Source organism: Spermophilus citellus (genome assembly GCF_964194105.1).
Source record: "Spermophilus citellus genome assembly, chromosome: 13".
NCBI classification, from domain to species: Eukaryota; Metazoa; Chordata; class Mammalia; order Rodentia; family Sciuridae; genus Spermophilus; species Spermophilus citellus.
In genome coordinates this window covers 23,533,027-23,549,193 of record NC_138193.1, presented here as the reverse complement: position 1 = coordinate 23,549,193, position 16,167 = coordinate 23,533,027, and the positions used below count along the sequence as shown (strand labels likewise).

The 16,167-nt window shown below is 35.4% G+C and overlaps 1 protein-coding gene across 1 annotated transcript; it reads left to right on the top strand.

Annotated features, from left to right (window-relative positions):
* Positions 1 to 49: 49 nt before the first annotated feature.
* Positions 50 to 15,595, top strand: LOC308632480 (broad substrate specificity ATP-binding cassette transporter ABCG2-like; the record flags this gene model as incomplete). Its single annotated transcript, XM_081264574.1, has 8 exons — positions 50 to 112; positions 3,528 to 3,610; positions 7,940 to 8,026; positions 9,123 to 9,244; positions 10,740 to 10,888; positions 12,915 to 13,004; positions 14,385 to 14,470; positions 15,509 to 15,595. The coding sequence occupies 7 exons, from the start codon at positions 50 to 52 to the stop codon at positions 14,412 to 14,414; spliced, it is 624 nt and encodes a 207-aa protein (XP_081120700.1). The 3' UTR covers positions 14,415 to 14,470; positions 15,509 to 15,595.
* Between the last annotated feature and the right edge of the window lie 572 nt (positions 15,596 to 16,167).

Genomic DNA, 16,167 nt, shown 5'->3' with positions numbered 1-16,167 from the left:
CAGCCTTCAAGGAGACCACCTATATCACCTCCTTCTATCATCAGTTCAGATGGGGATTGTCTGGTGTTTTTTCAAGAATTTGCTGAGAGATCCTGAGGAAAACATATTTCAGGTGCCCTGAGACTCTTTTAATTATGCTGTGAAATAACCCTGTAGAATTAACATGGTTTTGATATGATCTACTTCAGGAATTGGTTTATTCTCTTCCATTCACTTATTATCCTTGGTTCATTTGGTATGTAATCATGGCCAATAGAACAACAACAACAACAAATCACAAGTTTTACTTATGGGAAAGTTTCTTAGTGATTCTTGGATTACCTCACCCAAAATTTTTGTTGACTTAGACAAATTAGAATGGGTAATATTGAGTAGAAAAAAAAAAATTCCTCAAAAAAAAATAAAGACAATGTGTCTCAGATATGTATGGGTATTGCATAGCTGTCCACTTTCATTTGCAGTCATTCACAAGATCATGTGTTGCATTTTGGGAACTCACAAAGCAGTACACAAAATGAGTAAAAATAAACATTTCTGTTCTCACACAATTCATTTGTTACGAGGGTAGAAACATGATAATTGATATATCAGATTGCAGAAAGGTCTATACAGAAAATTTAAGCACCAATGGAGGGAGAAGAGGGACGGCAGACAAAAGGCAGTAGGGGCAAGAGGGTTGTTTTGCCCTTGAAATGAGGCAGTGAGAGAACTTGATGTTAATGAATACAGTTGAGGGTTGTCTAGGCTGACCATTGTCTGGGCTGCCCACTGTCTGGTGGAGGGTCCTGTATGCAACGTGCTGTTCCTTATAATTCACCTTCCTTATTGAGAGATTTTAAACTTTAGAAAGCACTAGATACCTCAAAGGGTTTGCATTTTATGCACAGATAGTAACCAGACTTAACAAGGCTATTCACTTTCAGGTTAACCCTCTTAACTAGGATGATATAATGTAATTTTCTTCTTTGGCTAGCTCTGTGGTCATTGTTGATTATCACTTCTCAAGGTTTTTCTGTTGTTTTTATCCCCTGTGTCATACAAAGCTTTTCTAACTTCCAGTTCATTTTCTGTCATTTGTAAGGATATCATTTTAGCTGATTGTTTGGGGTTGAACACAAAGCCTGGAGACACTAGGCCTCTGTCTGCATCTTAAGGAGGCCTAGGACCAAATGCACATTATCAATCATTGATTTTCAGTTGAGTACTGAAAGATGGCCTTTTTTGGCTCTAATGAAGTACTACTGACTATTTAACATTAACCATCATAATTTTCATATTTAATTATTGCCTGCATCTGTATTTGAGTCAGATTGTCAATTTCTGCAAATGTTTGTTGTGCTTTTGATCTGTCATTTCTCTCAGACCATGGACAGTTTTATGTCCTACCAATCAAAGGTAAAGTTTTACTGTTTCAGAGCAAATTTGATGTCATTTGGAAGCATGTCAGATGACTTAGATCTATCAACCTGCATTATATATTTTTGAACAATGTGATGTAATCCATTCATTCTTTCATATGATTTATGTATTATGTTTCTTACTTGCTTCTCAAAGTAGTAGTTCTGGACAGAGTATGATTAGGACATAGCTACTTGCAAATACACCAGGATTGTGCATTTGGTCCTAGGTGTCCTTAAGATGCAAACAGAAACCCAGTGCCTCCAGGCTTGGTGTTCAGCCTTCTGGTCTCATCAGTGAACTCAGTTCTGCAAAAGGAAGTCCAGCAATATTCAGAGAATAGTAGTCTCTAGAATAAGGGTAGAACTCTTAGAGATCCCTGAGTTTAGTGAGACAAATCTCAACAATTTTGTAAATGCTGGAATGTTTGTATAGGAAGAGGCAAACTCTTTTGTGGAAAGCGCCAAATAGTTAATATTTTAGGCTTTTCAGGTCCATATAGTCCTTGTCTCAGGTAGTTACCTCTCACATTAGAGTGAAAGCAGCCTTAGGTCATACATAAAAAAATGAACCTGGCTATATTCTCCTAAAACTTTGATCGTGAATTTCATATAAATCTCCTATCAAAAGACATAGTATTTTTTTTTTTTTTTACTTTATAAAGCTGTTATTAGTTTGTGGGCAGTAGAAAAAAAACAGTAGTTGGCCCCATTTGACCTGTGGAGCATAGTTTAATGATCCTTGTGGTTTAGGATTCTTAAACTGGAGTGTTCTTTTTGCCTCAGTTTTGAAGATAGATTTGTTAAAATGTTAAGATAGATTTGTTTTATGGCTTCCTTCTGATAAGACCCTATCTGTTACCTGATAGCTATGTTTTGATTTAAACTAGTTATTTATACAATTCAGACTTGACCTCTAGCCAGCAGTTGTGTTTGGAAGTTCTTAGAATAAATGAATTATCTATATAAAATTATTTAGAGTTTATTCAGTGTGCTAAAGTTTTCCTGATTAAATCAATTTGGAAGACATTGTTATCAATCTGAGAATCATTGTTTCTATTAACATATTGAACATCTATAGATTTTTTTTTAGTGAAAGCTATAGACATCCCTCAGAACATATCCTTGAGAAATGTTGGTTCAACATATTTGAACAAAGACTGAGTAACATTTTGGGAGAACTCCTTTTTCATCTTTGTGTTTAAAACAAACCAGATGCACAAAACTCATATATATGGCCATTATCACTACTAATGCTTAGTTTTCTTTTTTTAATGTAAGACAGAATAATATGTGTAACCTCATAAAAGTGTGCATGATATTGTCATGCAATTCTTTGTTTTGTTAAATGTTTGAAAACAAAATTTGAAAACTATAGGAATCATCCTAATACTTATTGGTAGTATAAGATGTCAAGTTGGAATGAAAAAAAACTAAGAATATGGAGTATTGAAACTGAAAAATTGAATATTCTTAAAAGGTATACTGTATGAAAGTTAAAGACTCTTGTTTACCTGTTTATATTGCACATTGGTAGAACCATCAGCATTTATTTGTAAGTATTTCCAGATTAGGGTCCTCACAAACTATTCTTTACAGATCATGCTTCATTTTTTTTAAATTTCATTTTCCTTTATGCCATAAATGTCCTTCACTGATTATTTCACATTTTAATACTGTTATAGTATTGATTTTCATTTGTTCCCAAATGACTTCCCCAGATCCCTGCATGTCTGTTAACTTTAGTAGCATTTGTGGGTTCAGTACTTGAATTGAACTGGACCCTTAACTGGCAGTGCCTGGTGGACACTGAGAGTAATTTTAGCTTGTCCAGTAGTCTACTTGTTGTCCTGCCAATTCCCTGAAGAAAAGATACCTTAATTTGCCATCTAATTTAGATAGCATTTTCATAACATATACTGCTTTATACTCTCCTAGGGACTCTGGCCACACCATCAAAGTGTTTATTGAAATGGAGAGATGTGATTATATATATATATATATATATATATATATATATATATATATATATATATATATATATATATATTATAATAATAAGTGACATGAAAAATCTTAACTCTAATTGAAATTCTTACCCTTTTTATGTTCATTTTTCTTTTTGAAAAGATAACTGTGGCAGTCATTCTGGGAGTGGTCATTGGTGCATTTTTCCTGGCACTAAAACATGATTGTACTGACATCTACCATAGGTAGGTAAATTTGGATCTTGATTTTGACAAAATGCCATTGCATTACTCAAGCTTGTAGACATCCATTCAAGAATTTGGATTTATGATAAGTATGATGCAAAACTCAGGAAAGAGTCAATATTCTTTTTTACACATGTATGCATATGTGTGGTAAATTATATGCAAGCTGAAGTTTACCCTTTCAGCCATTTGTATATGTACATTTCAGTGGCATCACATACATTTATACTGAGCATCCATCACTGCTATCCACCTCCAGACCTTTCTTTCATATTCTGAAATGCAATCTTCATACCATTGAATAGTAACTCTCCATACCCACCTCTCCCAACCCCTGGCAACCATCTTTGACTTTCTCTGTTGCAGTCATATAATATTTTTTTTTGCATATGACTGGCTTATTTCCCTTAGCATAATGTTCTCAAGGTTTATCCAAACTGTAGTATATGTTGGAATTTGTTTTTTAAGGCCAACTAATTGTCCACTATATTGTTTATGCATCCATTGATGAAAGTCTGTGTCATTGTCCCCTTTTTGGTTATTGTGAGTAATACTGCTATTAGTAGAATTATCTCTGTGAGTCTCTGCTTTCACCTCAATGGGGTATATTGAATGGCTGGGTCATAAGGACTTTCTGTTAAGATTTCCAAGACCTGCCATGCTGTCCTCCACTGCAGCTGCACCATTTTCCATTGTTCCAGCAGCAGACAGGGGTTCCAGTTTCTCCACGTCCCCACCAGAACTTGTTCATTTTTCTTTTTGTAAATAATAGAGATCTATTGGATTTTTGGTGAATATCTTGTGAAGTCTTTTGCCTTTCTAAAAATTGAATTGTTTTATTTTTTCATTATTGTTGACTTGGAGTTCTTTATATTTATGGATTTCTGATCCTTTATCAGTTACTTAATTTGTGAATAGTTTCTCCTATCTTTTGGGTTATCTATTCAGTCTGTTGGTAGTGTGTTTGACACACAAATGTTTCTAATTTTGATGTAATCAAGATTGTCTGTTGTTGTTGTTGTTACTAGTGAGTCAATTTCTTTGAATTTTGATTTTTTTTTGAACATAGGAGTGTCAGATAAGAGGACAGGACTCAGTTTTTCCTGTTGTGTGGAGCACTCATATTACTTGTTGTGATTGTTGCCTAGTTTCAACTGTAATGTGTCCTTTAATCTCTCCTCATGATGAGAGATTTAACTGGCTGTGTCATGTCCTGAACATGGGTGCTCAGCAACATCCCAGACCCAGGGTTTTCCTCATAATTCACGTATGGAGAACCATACAGTGGCTACCTGATGGGATGGCTGCTTGTCATCCAGAGCCTAAGGTTACCTCTAAACAGCCAAAGGGGCTGTATGGTCTTATCCCCATTTTATTATAGAGGGTGATTGTAAAAGCTTGTGTCGAGTCTGTTTTGATACATGGAGAAGGCTGGCTATTTCCTAAACTAAGAATGAGCATTGTTTAGATTTACACTATCCCCCAAACTCTCGTGTGTTGAAGGGTTCCCCAATGCAGGAGTGTTCAGAGGTGGGGCTTTCAGGTGGTGATAGAATCATGAAGGCACATTTCTCCCCAGTGGATTCATCAATTGATAGTTAGAAAGACTCATGGGTGTGGGACCTGGTTGGAGGTAGCAGGTCACTGGGGGCATGCCCTGGTGGAAGGTTGATCTTTTCCCTGGCCCCTCCTCCTCTCTCTTTCTCTCTGCTTTCTGGCTGCAATGAGCTGAGCAGCTTTCCTCCAGCATCACTTCTGCCATAATATTCTGCTTTAACCCCAACCAAAGGAGTCAGCCAAGGGTGGACTGAAACCTCTGAAACTGTATATCAGTGTAAATTTTTTTTCTTGTAAATTGTTTACGTCAGAGCCAGGTACTGCCTATAATCCCACCTACTTGGGAGGTGGAGTCAGAACACCTTCAGCAGCTTAGCAAGATCCTGTCTCAAGACAAAAAATAAGGACTGGGGCTGGAGCTGAGTGGTAAAGTGCCCCTGGGTTCAACACCCAGTTCCAAAAAACATTGTTTATGCTAAGCATCTTGGTCAATTTCTTGAGATTATTTTTGAAGAATTTAGACATCAACTTTATTTTAATTTGTCCTTTTGACTTACCTTTGTTCACATTTTCTGTGGGCATTTGGCTATGTGAAAGTAGCCTGTGTGTGTGGCTTACCTAATCCCTCCTGGGGTGATCAGTGATTTATTCTTTTGATTAGAAAACAGTAGTTTTGCATCATTTTGGAAACTATGTCCTTAAAGCACTCTCTAGCAGTGACTATCAGTCCTTTATCATTTGAAATTGCTAGGGAGGCCAAAGGTTTTGTTCTTCTTTGGGATCAAGTACTATCCTTGCACTTTCTCTAACCTGTATAAGTAAGAACTGGCTTTGAATCCTATGTAGAGTGTGAGCACCTTTGATTTAATAGCTTTATAAGGTTGTAGTTATGGCTAAGCAAATTTGGAAAATGTATTTTAAAATGATTCCACTAATCCCAATTCTAGATATTTATGGAAATTATTTGAAATCAGTTTGTGAGAAAGGTGTCATCAGTCCTATGTTCATTGCAGCACTATTCACAATAGTCAAGTTAAGGAATCAAAGTGCCTGTCAGCAGATGAATGGGGAAAAAAAATGTAGTATGTATACATAATGGAATACTGTTCAGCCCTGAAAAATGAAATTTTGTCATTTGTGACAACATGGATGGAAGTGGAGAATATTATGGAAAGTAAATTAATCCAGGCTCAGAACGACAAATAATACATATTCTCACTTATACATACATTCCAGAACAATTAAATAATTCTTAGAAGCATAGAATAGAATAGTAAACAGTGGTTGCCAGAATCTGAGGGATGGGCAGAATGAGGAGATTATGATCAAAGGGTACAAAGTCTCAGATTGAAGAGACACATATTTTTTTTTTTATTTTTTTGAGATACATTGCTCATTGCTGTGAAGATGCTAAATAATAATATACCTTTCAAAATTGCTTGGATTAAATTTCAAATGTTTTCACCATGAAAAATGATAAATATTTGAGGTGGTAGAGATCACCTGAATTACCTTGATTTCATTATTTAACATATTTATGAATAGTATCACTACTTTGTACCATATATGCACAAGTATATTTTGATTTATTTGAAATTAAAAACTAAAATCAATCAGATAAATACTAGATATGACAAATGTGAGTTACTGTCTTATAAAGAATTAGAATGAATTGGTTCTGTAATAATAAAAAGTAATATAAAATAAATCATATTATGTATCTGAACGAATTTCATTGTCTTTTTTCTCAGAGTTATGAACACTATAATATCATTAGCTATATTGAACTGAATCTTTGCTATATCCCATGCATCTCAAATTAGCTTATAAGTTTACATAAGGTATATTTTTGGACTCCAAGTTATGTAGTTGATTATCTACTAGGCATGGCTGTTTCCTATTTATTTTAATTATCATATTAACATTTACATGTTTACACATTTACAGGTACTATTATTTCATCATTCTTTAGGCATTAAGAAAATATATGGAGTGTCTCTGGACTCCTGTTTTTCCTTTAATATAGCTGGAATTGTTCACTTGAATTTATATTTAAAATATTTTATTTCTCTTGTTTTTTTATGTTACTTAATTGATGTACTACATTATCTTTTTTTCAAAATGTTTCAATTAAAAATTATTCATATCAGTTAAGTTGGTTTGAAGAGAAGCTTGTTCTTATTTCCAGGAGGTTGGTATATAATCATAAAATTTATATATATATTTTTTTAAAAAAACACAATTCTTTTACTGAAAAGGTACACAGAATTTTTTTTCCTCTTAAATTATATCCCTTTGATTTATTTTTGAAGACCTTGTAGGAAGGTGGCTGTCCTGGTCAAGGATGACTGTCGGGCTTTGCTGACGTGTGTGCTGTCTGTGTGTCTGAAGGAACGGAGTGCGGGTTCCTTCTAACATCTGGCATTTCTCTTCCACATGTCTCACCATTTTCTTGACTCAACTTTAAAATCAAACTGGCTAATTAAATTTTTAAGCATCTGAGGAGTTTATTAAGTTTGTTGTTTCTCTGTTTATATTTTAGGAATGGTGCCAAGCATTCATTCCTAAAATATAAACAGAGAAACACTGAATTCAAGGTGATGGTATTTCTTTGACCAGATAGCTCAGGCTGCCATTACAAAATACTAAAGACTCTATTTTAAAGAAAAATGTTATATAATTTGTGGAAGGAGATCCTGTGAGTTGAAAGCTGATCTAATAGCTTTGAATTGACTGAGGATTTTTTTTGTGTTTGTTCTTCTGTCCTGGCAGAGCCCAGGCACTCTGTACACTGACTATCTTCCAGAGTTTGGCTGGCCTGTTAGGAGGAAAGAGTGTTGAACTGGAGAAGTTCTTTGGGTGAGTAGGTTTCTATTTTGGGAGTGGATCTATAATTGGGTCAAAGGTGTTACCCAGAGGATTACCAGTATTTTTCTTTTATTTCTTGGTTTGTTTAGTTGACAAATATAAACTGTATGTATTTATCATTGTGTAACATGAGCTTTTGAAATATGTATGCAGGTTATCACAATTAATTGAAAACAAGCAGTCAAGAGTGAAATAGAAAATCAAGAGCTTGTGGGGCCTGTCACCAAAGGAAAACAAAATTTCAGAATTAGGTGTGGTCATCAGTTTGCAGTACTGCAGAGAAAGCCAGCAATAAAGAGCTGAAAAGTATCTTTAGGTTTTTTGCAAATAACAGGCCACCATGACCCTTGCAAGAAAAGTTTGAAGTTCTTGGTAGAGAGTTAAGTTGTAGGATTAGCAATTGGAGGTGGGAGTACAGTTGGCCTTAGTGGATGAAGGAATGGAAAGATCAAGAGGACAGTCTTACACTAAAAAGCAGACTGGGTTGTTTCTTCTGCTTTCAAAGATGGAAGATATTTTACCCTATTTATATGCCAAGGACTGGAATTATCAGAAAGGGAAGGAATGAAGATACTGGTGGAAGAGTGGAATTTCAGGAGAAAGACATCAGGAAGAAGAAAGATGAGGGTTTGGTAGCTGATGGGTGTATTGCTTGGTGATCGTTGAAGGGAGAAGTCCTTTTCTTTTTCTAACATGAGAGTAGCAGAAGTATAAAAAGTTTAGGGATCATAAGTTGCTTTGAGGCCTTGGAGAATAACAGTGTCATCTTTTACAGGGTCAGAATTGGAGTGAAGAAAATCTTCCGTTACTGCTAAGATTGGCCCTTTTTGTACTACTAAGAGGGAGTCAGCCTGAGAGGAGAAGCAGGGTATCTGAGAAGAGTGAGGAGATGCAGACTCTGTGTCCCACCTCCAGGGAGGCTATACCTGCAATGGAGAAGGGATGGGGGCAGGGTGGGAGGGTCAGCCTGGAGCCTGTGGGCAGCTGGTGGCAGACCTGGTGGCAGCAGGAACCTGGACAGCAGCGTCTCCACTGAGCTGTGCCTTGGACTAATATGGGATGCATGGTGTGTGTTTTTGTTTTGTAGACAAGAGCTTATTAGTGGATGGTATGAAGTGTCATCTTACTTCTTTGGAAAACTGGTATCTGAATTACTACCCAGGAGTTTGCTGCCAATTATATGTACTTGTGTAGCATACTTCTTAATAGGTAAGTAACAACACAAAGAGAATGTGTCTTTAGTTTTGCTTATATGTTAAAACCAATTTCTTTTGCAAGCATGTTTATGGTTCCTACAACTAGAAGTACACACTTCCCGCCACTAGGGAAGTGTGTATCCATTGTGCATGCTCAACAATAGCCATTCAGTTGAGTATTGTTGTCAAGTCTTCCCAAGTGAAGCTTCTTGTTTTTGATTTTGGTGCCATGCTGGGTATCAATCCAATGGCTTCATGGATGATAGACAAACGCTCTATCTCTGAGATACATCCCCAGCTGTTTTAAAATTTTTGTCTTGATCAGGGTCTTTCTAAGCTTCTCAGACTGGTCTGAAAATTTAGATCATCTTGCTTCAGTCCGCTGAAGAACTGTGATTGCACACATGCCCCATGCTCTACTCAACAGAACTTTCAATATTTACAAAACTTCATTTTACCAAGATGCCATGTATCATGAAGAAACATAGAAATATAATTTATAAAAAACAACACTATGCTGAGGAGCTGTGATAGTTATTGCCTATCTATATTGTTTCTCTTTGTCTCTCAACATGTGACTGTATATAGATAAAATTTAGATTGGTATGCATTATTGATAAGGTCTACAGAGACATATAGAAAAGTAAAGAATCTGTGTATACATGTCTTCTTTCCCTCTACCCTTAATAATGAGAGAAAGATGGTTACTTTGGGGTTTATTGATTCAATAGATCATTGTTGCATTGTTCTCAGACTTTACCCCAGGGTCATTGCTTCTGAATTTCTATATGTTTCTCTCTTTCTCACATACACTGGAAATATCTATTTATGATAACACACTATAGTATAAGAACCCAAAACTTCCAGTTTACAAATAAGAGGTGTATTATAAGGAATTGGTCATGGTATCTAGGCCCCAGACTCCTGATCAGTGTTCTTATAGCTGTTCCAAATCATTAAACTATATAATGAATGTTTGCTTGGTACACTTTTTAAAGTATACTTATCTTATTCCATTCTCTATCACAGAGCCATGTGATTGTTTGTCTGGGAGATTTAGGTATGGAGATTCCTTTCTTTCCCCCAGGCATTAAAACCACTGAAGTTGTGAAACCTGATCCCTGTTTCTTCAGTAATGCAGTGACAGCAAATAGTGAGCAATGTGGTGATGTCTGAGTATAGGAGAAGGCAGTATAATTTGACCAGTTTTGTTGCCTGTGCCTCTCCATCTAAGTAGTTCTGAAGTTTGTCCTAATTCCACATAGGAAAACAGAGGTGCTATACGGAAAAGTGCTTTGGAGGTAAATGTACAAAAGAAATCTGTGTGGTAACTTCATGCAATTATATATAGGTGAAAATTGAAATTGCTGGCCCATGGTAGTTGGATTTGGGTAACTTTCTTCATTCAGGTATTAATTTCTCTGAATATTAGCATTATTTGCATGGTAAATGATCCTGAATACATATTGACCTAGGCAGCAGGGCTAAACCCTTCTTTTCTTTCTAAGGATTGAAACTGGAGGCAGAAGTTTTCTCAATCACGATGCTTACTGTTTTGATGGTGTACTATTCAACTGCTTCCCTGCTACTGGCTATAGGTTCATATCAACGTTTGTTCATAGTAGCAGTTTTAAGTACCTATTATCTGTTAATGCTGGTGAGTATGAACTGTACTTCTCTCAGAAGGAAATTTCCCCTTTTTTCTTCCTTGTACCTTTACCTGTCATTTAAAACCTACTTTGAGTATTCTATACATGGGATTTGGATGCTTCCAGGAGACCTAGATGAGGTATATTCTAGAGAATTTACCAGCTTTCCTTCTTAACTTTATCCAAGCTTATTTTGCTAGTGTTCTAATGTCGTTAGTATGAATATGTCTTTAGTGATGAGGTTTTAAAAGATACTTCTTGATAGCATTGAATAAGACCTTGAACTTTAGAAACCACAGTAATGAGAACAGTAAACTCTCTACCTGCTTTTCATGCTGGAGTTAGAGAACTCCCAGCTGTTTAACCAGCGGAGACAGTTTCATTGGATGCATTGAAACTCCAAGGTGAATGTGAAGCTCCTTGAGAAGTGTAATAGTGTGTGGCATGGGGAGGGGTGTCTTACCTGGGTCCTGTATTTTGAAAAGGAGTGTTTTAAGAATACTGGAAAATTCCAAAGTCCACAGTACTAGGTGATTCCCTTTTTGTGTTCCTAAGAATCTCTATATCAAGTATTTCTGCTTATCTTTTATTTATAATGGTTACTTAATTCTAATCTCACATGGCCCTAAAGTTTGTAATCACATAGATGAATTAACAGATAAACAGAACAAGTTCCCCTGGTGTTTTTGTTTGTTTGTTTGTTTGTTTTTGTGTGTGTGTGTGTGTGGTGCTGGGGATTGAACCCAGGGCTTTGTGCACATGAGGCAAACACCCTACCCACTGAGCTATATCCCCAACATAGTTCTCACATTTTTGTTCCATGACATGGACTAAATAGGAGTGCTTAACCAATTAATGCACTTGTCATCTCTGCTACAATAGATGTCTTTCAGTGATACATAATCAGCATAAGTTCTTGTCAAAGTGTAAATCTTTCATTTCTGAATTTGTCAACTACAATGTATCTCATTCAGAAAGTGATGTCTTGTTTATATTTCATCTAATAAATAAAATATCCTTTAATAAATACAGATGAATTGTTTGATTTATTGGATGCTTTGACTGAATATTGTGTAAAGGATCTTGGTAGAACCTTAAAACCATAGTCATGAAACCACATATTACTCAGAGATGGTATGTGTTATATGAAGCACTTGGTTAGGTCAGATCTAAATGTGGGCAGACATACAACGTTGTCATTATGTTGCTATCCTAGTGGTACCAAGTACCACCTAAATGGTACCATTTAGGACAAGTGTTGTGTGAACCTCATAGCTGTTCCTTGTGTTTTGAGAAGTCGTTCCTAGTATCTCTATTGTAATATTGATTTCTGATAGCTTTAAATGGAAGTATTGACCATATTTTCTGCTGTACTTCATCATATTATTGTGTTTATCAGTTCTAGGCTTTGGGTAATCTGAAGCCTGCATTCTGAACCTCAAATTATTCTTAATGTCATTTTTTAGTCATTATGCCATAAAATATGTATTGTCAACTACTTATATAGCATTTATGTTATAGTATCATTAAGGAATATGGAAAGGATTTGAAATATATAGGAAGTAATATTAAAGTAAAAAAATGAAGTACATGATTTACATGCAAATACTACTCCATTTTAAAAATAAGGTATTTGAATACCTGAAGATTTTGGTATCTGTGAACTGAGGTTCTGGAACCAATCCCCTTCAGGTATCAAGGAATGACTACTTCTTAAACTTCCATTGTGTGCAGTTACAGAGAATGTTGAGGACATAGTCTTAATAATTTTAGATCATCCAAATAGTATATATTATACAGATTATTGGAAATGGTCCTTCCTTTAAAATAATAAACAACCTTAGATACACAGAGGTGTATACACATTCAAACGATGAAGATTTTTTTTTAGAGTAACTGGAAGGAATATGAAAAGAGTTGATTCTAGTAGAAATGTTTGGAAAGTTGTAGAGTTGAAAGTTGTAAAGGGTATTATCTAGAATTCTTCATAAAATCACCAGTTGGGTTCTGATTCATGGTCTTTGCTTTTTATAGGGTTTATTGGGTATATTGCTGACTTTCACTCCTCTTCCACCTTGGCTATCATGGCTTGAGTACTTCAGTATCCCTCACTATGGCTATTTGGTAAGTTGTCTTCTTCTCTTACAGTACATGTGTTTCCAAGCTATGAGAAAAGCAAAGTAAAGCCTGACCAGCTCATTTCCCCAGCCATGAGCTGTGAATGTCTGTGATTTGGGAGTCTCCTTTCAAGAGCAATGAATGAAACTCTCCTGTTAGCCTCAGTTAGCACAAGTTCTTGGAGTCACATGGGGTTTTCCCCAGTCACCCCGATGTTTGAGGAAGAGGAAAGTCATAGATAAATCTCATAGTAAAATGTGAAGATAAAAGTTGATGATAAACATGTTGTGTTTTAGTTAAATAAGGAAGTAAATGAGAGGATGAGACTAGAATTTATAGTTTATATCAAAAGGAAAACTAGAACAGAACGAAAATCATATAATACTCAAAACCATATTGTCTTTCATGAGCTATTCAACTCCAAAATAACCTGTGTCAATATAGAATGATTACATTTTTGACTATCATAATTAAAATGGATTGGAAAAAATAAATAAGCGAAGATTGCTATTATAAATCAGCAATATTCTTTGAGCTCTATTATGTAAGGAAAATAAAAAGAGACACAGAGACAAGATACAGAGGCAGAATAGCAGAATAGCCAAGCTGTCAGCTTTATTTATTTATATCAATAAGTTTCATTAGATCATTGGCATCAGTAGTGCATTATTGCTCGTTGTGTCATTAGGCAGCTTACAGAATAAGTAACATTATGCAGCTTATTCCTCACTTGCATGCTATAGTTGCAATATGTAATGTTAAGAGGTTTGTGTAGCTCTCAAGTGTCCATTGTTTAAATTTACTGTTATGTGGACAGGTTCACGTGCAACGGAGCTTGGTGAAACATTGTGGTTGTCTAACAAGAGAGTTTTGTTTATTCTCAGGAGCTGTGAGCCTGAGGTCAAGGTTGAGGCTGATAAGACTCTAGCACAGATCCTCCTTATGCAGAGCATTCCTACAGCAGATAGGCATACCATGTCTTTGCACAGAAATTTTCCTAGTAGCCAGGCATTCTGTGTCTTTGCACAGAAACTTCCTAGCCACCAAGCATGCCACAGTTATGAAGCCATCAGAGATTCCAAACCCAATCACAGAACCATTTCACTGTTATATCATTTTAATTATAGTGTTCAAACTATAAAATTGGGAGAGAAGGAAGTAACCACAGTCTAATCTAACCAGAGTTCTCCTTTCTTATCCAATGGGAACCAGCATCTCAACCCTAGTCTACTTTATTTCCAGGGAAAATTAGGTACTTTGCTGTGGCAAAGACATGGCAAGAAAGAGAATATTTTTTAGAAATAATCATAAACATTAAACTTGAGGGCATAATTGTGATAATCCCTTGACACTATTTATCTTGCCCTTCTCCCCCTTGTGTTTTAGGCTTTGCAACACAATGAATTTTGGGGATGAAACTACTGTCCAGAACTCAATACAACAGAAATCAGTAGCTGTTCCAATTATGTAATGTAAGTTTGCATCCAGTGTCACATTGGGTTTGCTTACTATCATAGTATGGTATGGAAAGGTCCCTGGCCTTAGAGCTGGTAAGGATCCTTTCAAGGTCAATAAGACTTTCTAAGCCTAAGTTTTCTAACTTGTAAAGTGAGTTGTTGTGCACTAATGTATGTGAACATGTTGTGTAACTCTGGTTCTCTTAACAGTAAAATACTATCGAATGTGAAAAAAATGAGTTCTTTTTCAGAATATTTGAATTTGTAATAGACTATTTTCATGGTTTACTAAGGGCTTATAGTCTGTGAACGTCTGGATTGGCTACTGGTAAGCCCTGCCCAGGTGCTTTTCTCACCTCTGACAGAGGCACTCCATCCTGCTCTCCTCTAGCTGCTACTTAAGGTTTGAGACTGATCCTAGACCTGCTGGTATCTTCCCGTTGCTGACTATCTGCAATACTCATTATAGTATTGGTGTGAGAGCTGACAGAACAGAATTCTGTTCACAAGCCCTTTTCCCCCCTGGTTCTGGTTTTAGAATTCTTAGCCTATTTTTTTTGATGACTATCTTGTGATGTAAGCAGAATTTAAGGAGCTTTGATCATATAAACAGGGGACAGAGTTGTCATCATCAAAACTGAGGTTTTCCCACCAGGAGAAAATGAATTTACTTGATCAGTATTTCCTTTGAAGAGAGCAGCATTATAGATTTGAAAACAGATGAATCTGAGAAGCCTAGGAAATTGGTTTATAGTGTGAATCTGTAAACTTGGCCAAGTAAGTTAAGCCTGCATCATCTCCTTTTTGAAATATGCATAATATTTATATTCCTTTAGATTGTTTTATGAATTAACTAAGCTGTCAGGCACAGGTTGCTTAATATATCTAGCAAAATTTGAAGTACTCAATGACTGTTAGCTATTACTTATGAAATGACAGATACTGAATATTTAGATGACCTATAGACTTCTTTAACAAAGGAATAGCAACTATATTGAGAACAATTTGAAAGATGTTAGGAATATAGTCATATATTTTTGTGTTGAATTTCAGATGTACTGGTGAAGAATTCTTGACAAACCAGGGCATCTATCTCTCACCTTGGAGTTTATGGAAGAATCATGTGGCTTTGGCTTTTATGATAATAATTTTCCTCACAATTGCCTACCTAAAATTGTTATTTCTTAAAAGAAGTAATTAAAATCACCTTTAATATACTATAAGTTACTCTTACAATAATAAGAAGCACCTTAATTTATTTTAAGTATCCAATGAAGACTTTTTTGTTGTGCATGATTGCCAACATACTGTTGAAGTGTTTTCAATAGAAAAAAATTTCAGAAAAATCACAATTAACAGAACTATAAATGAAAGAATCCAAGCCCAAAACTAGTATATATAAGTTCCTCTTATTAGACAATAATTATGGGGAGAAATTCAGTTGAATTTATCAGTCTGAAAAAAGAGAATTGAATTCTAGAAACTCTTGACTAGTTATAATATCTCTGACTGATTAGTTTTCTCATTTTTCAAACTCAATACATAGGTTAGTAGCCCTTCTATTTTAATAGTTTATGAACTATGACCTGCCATTACTTAATAAATAACAAATATGTTAAAATATTAATGCTATATTGGAAGAATGAAATCTAGATTGAAAAAAAACAGTGATATTTCTAGGGTAAAAAAATTCATGATGATAACAAAACATG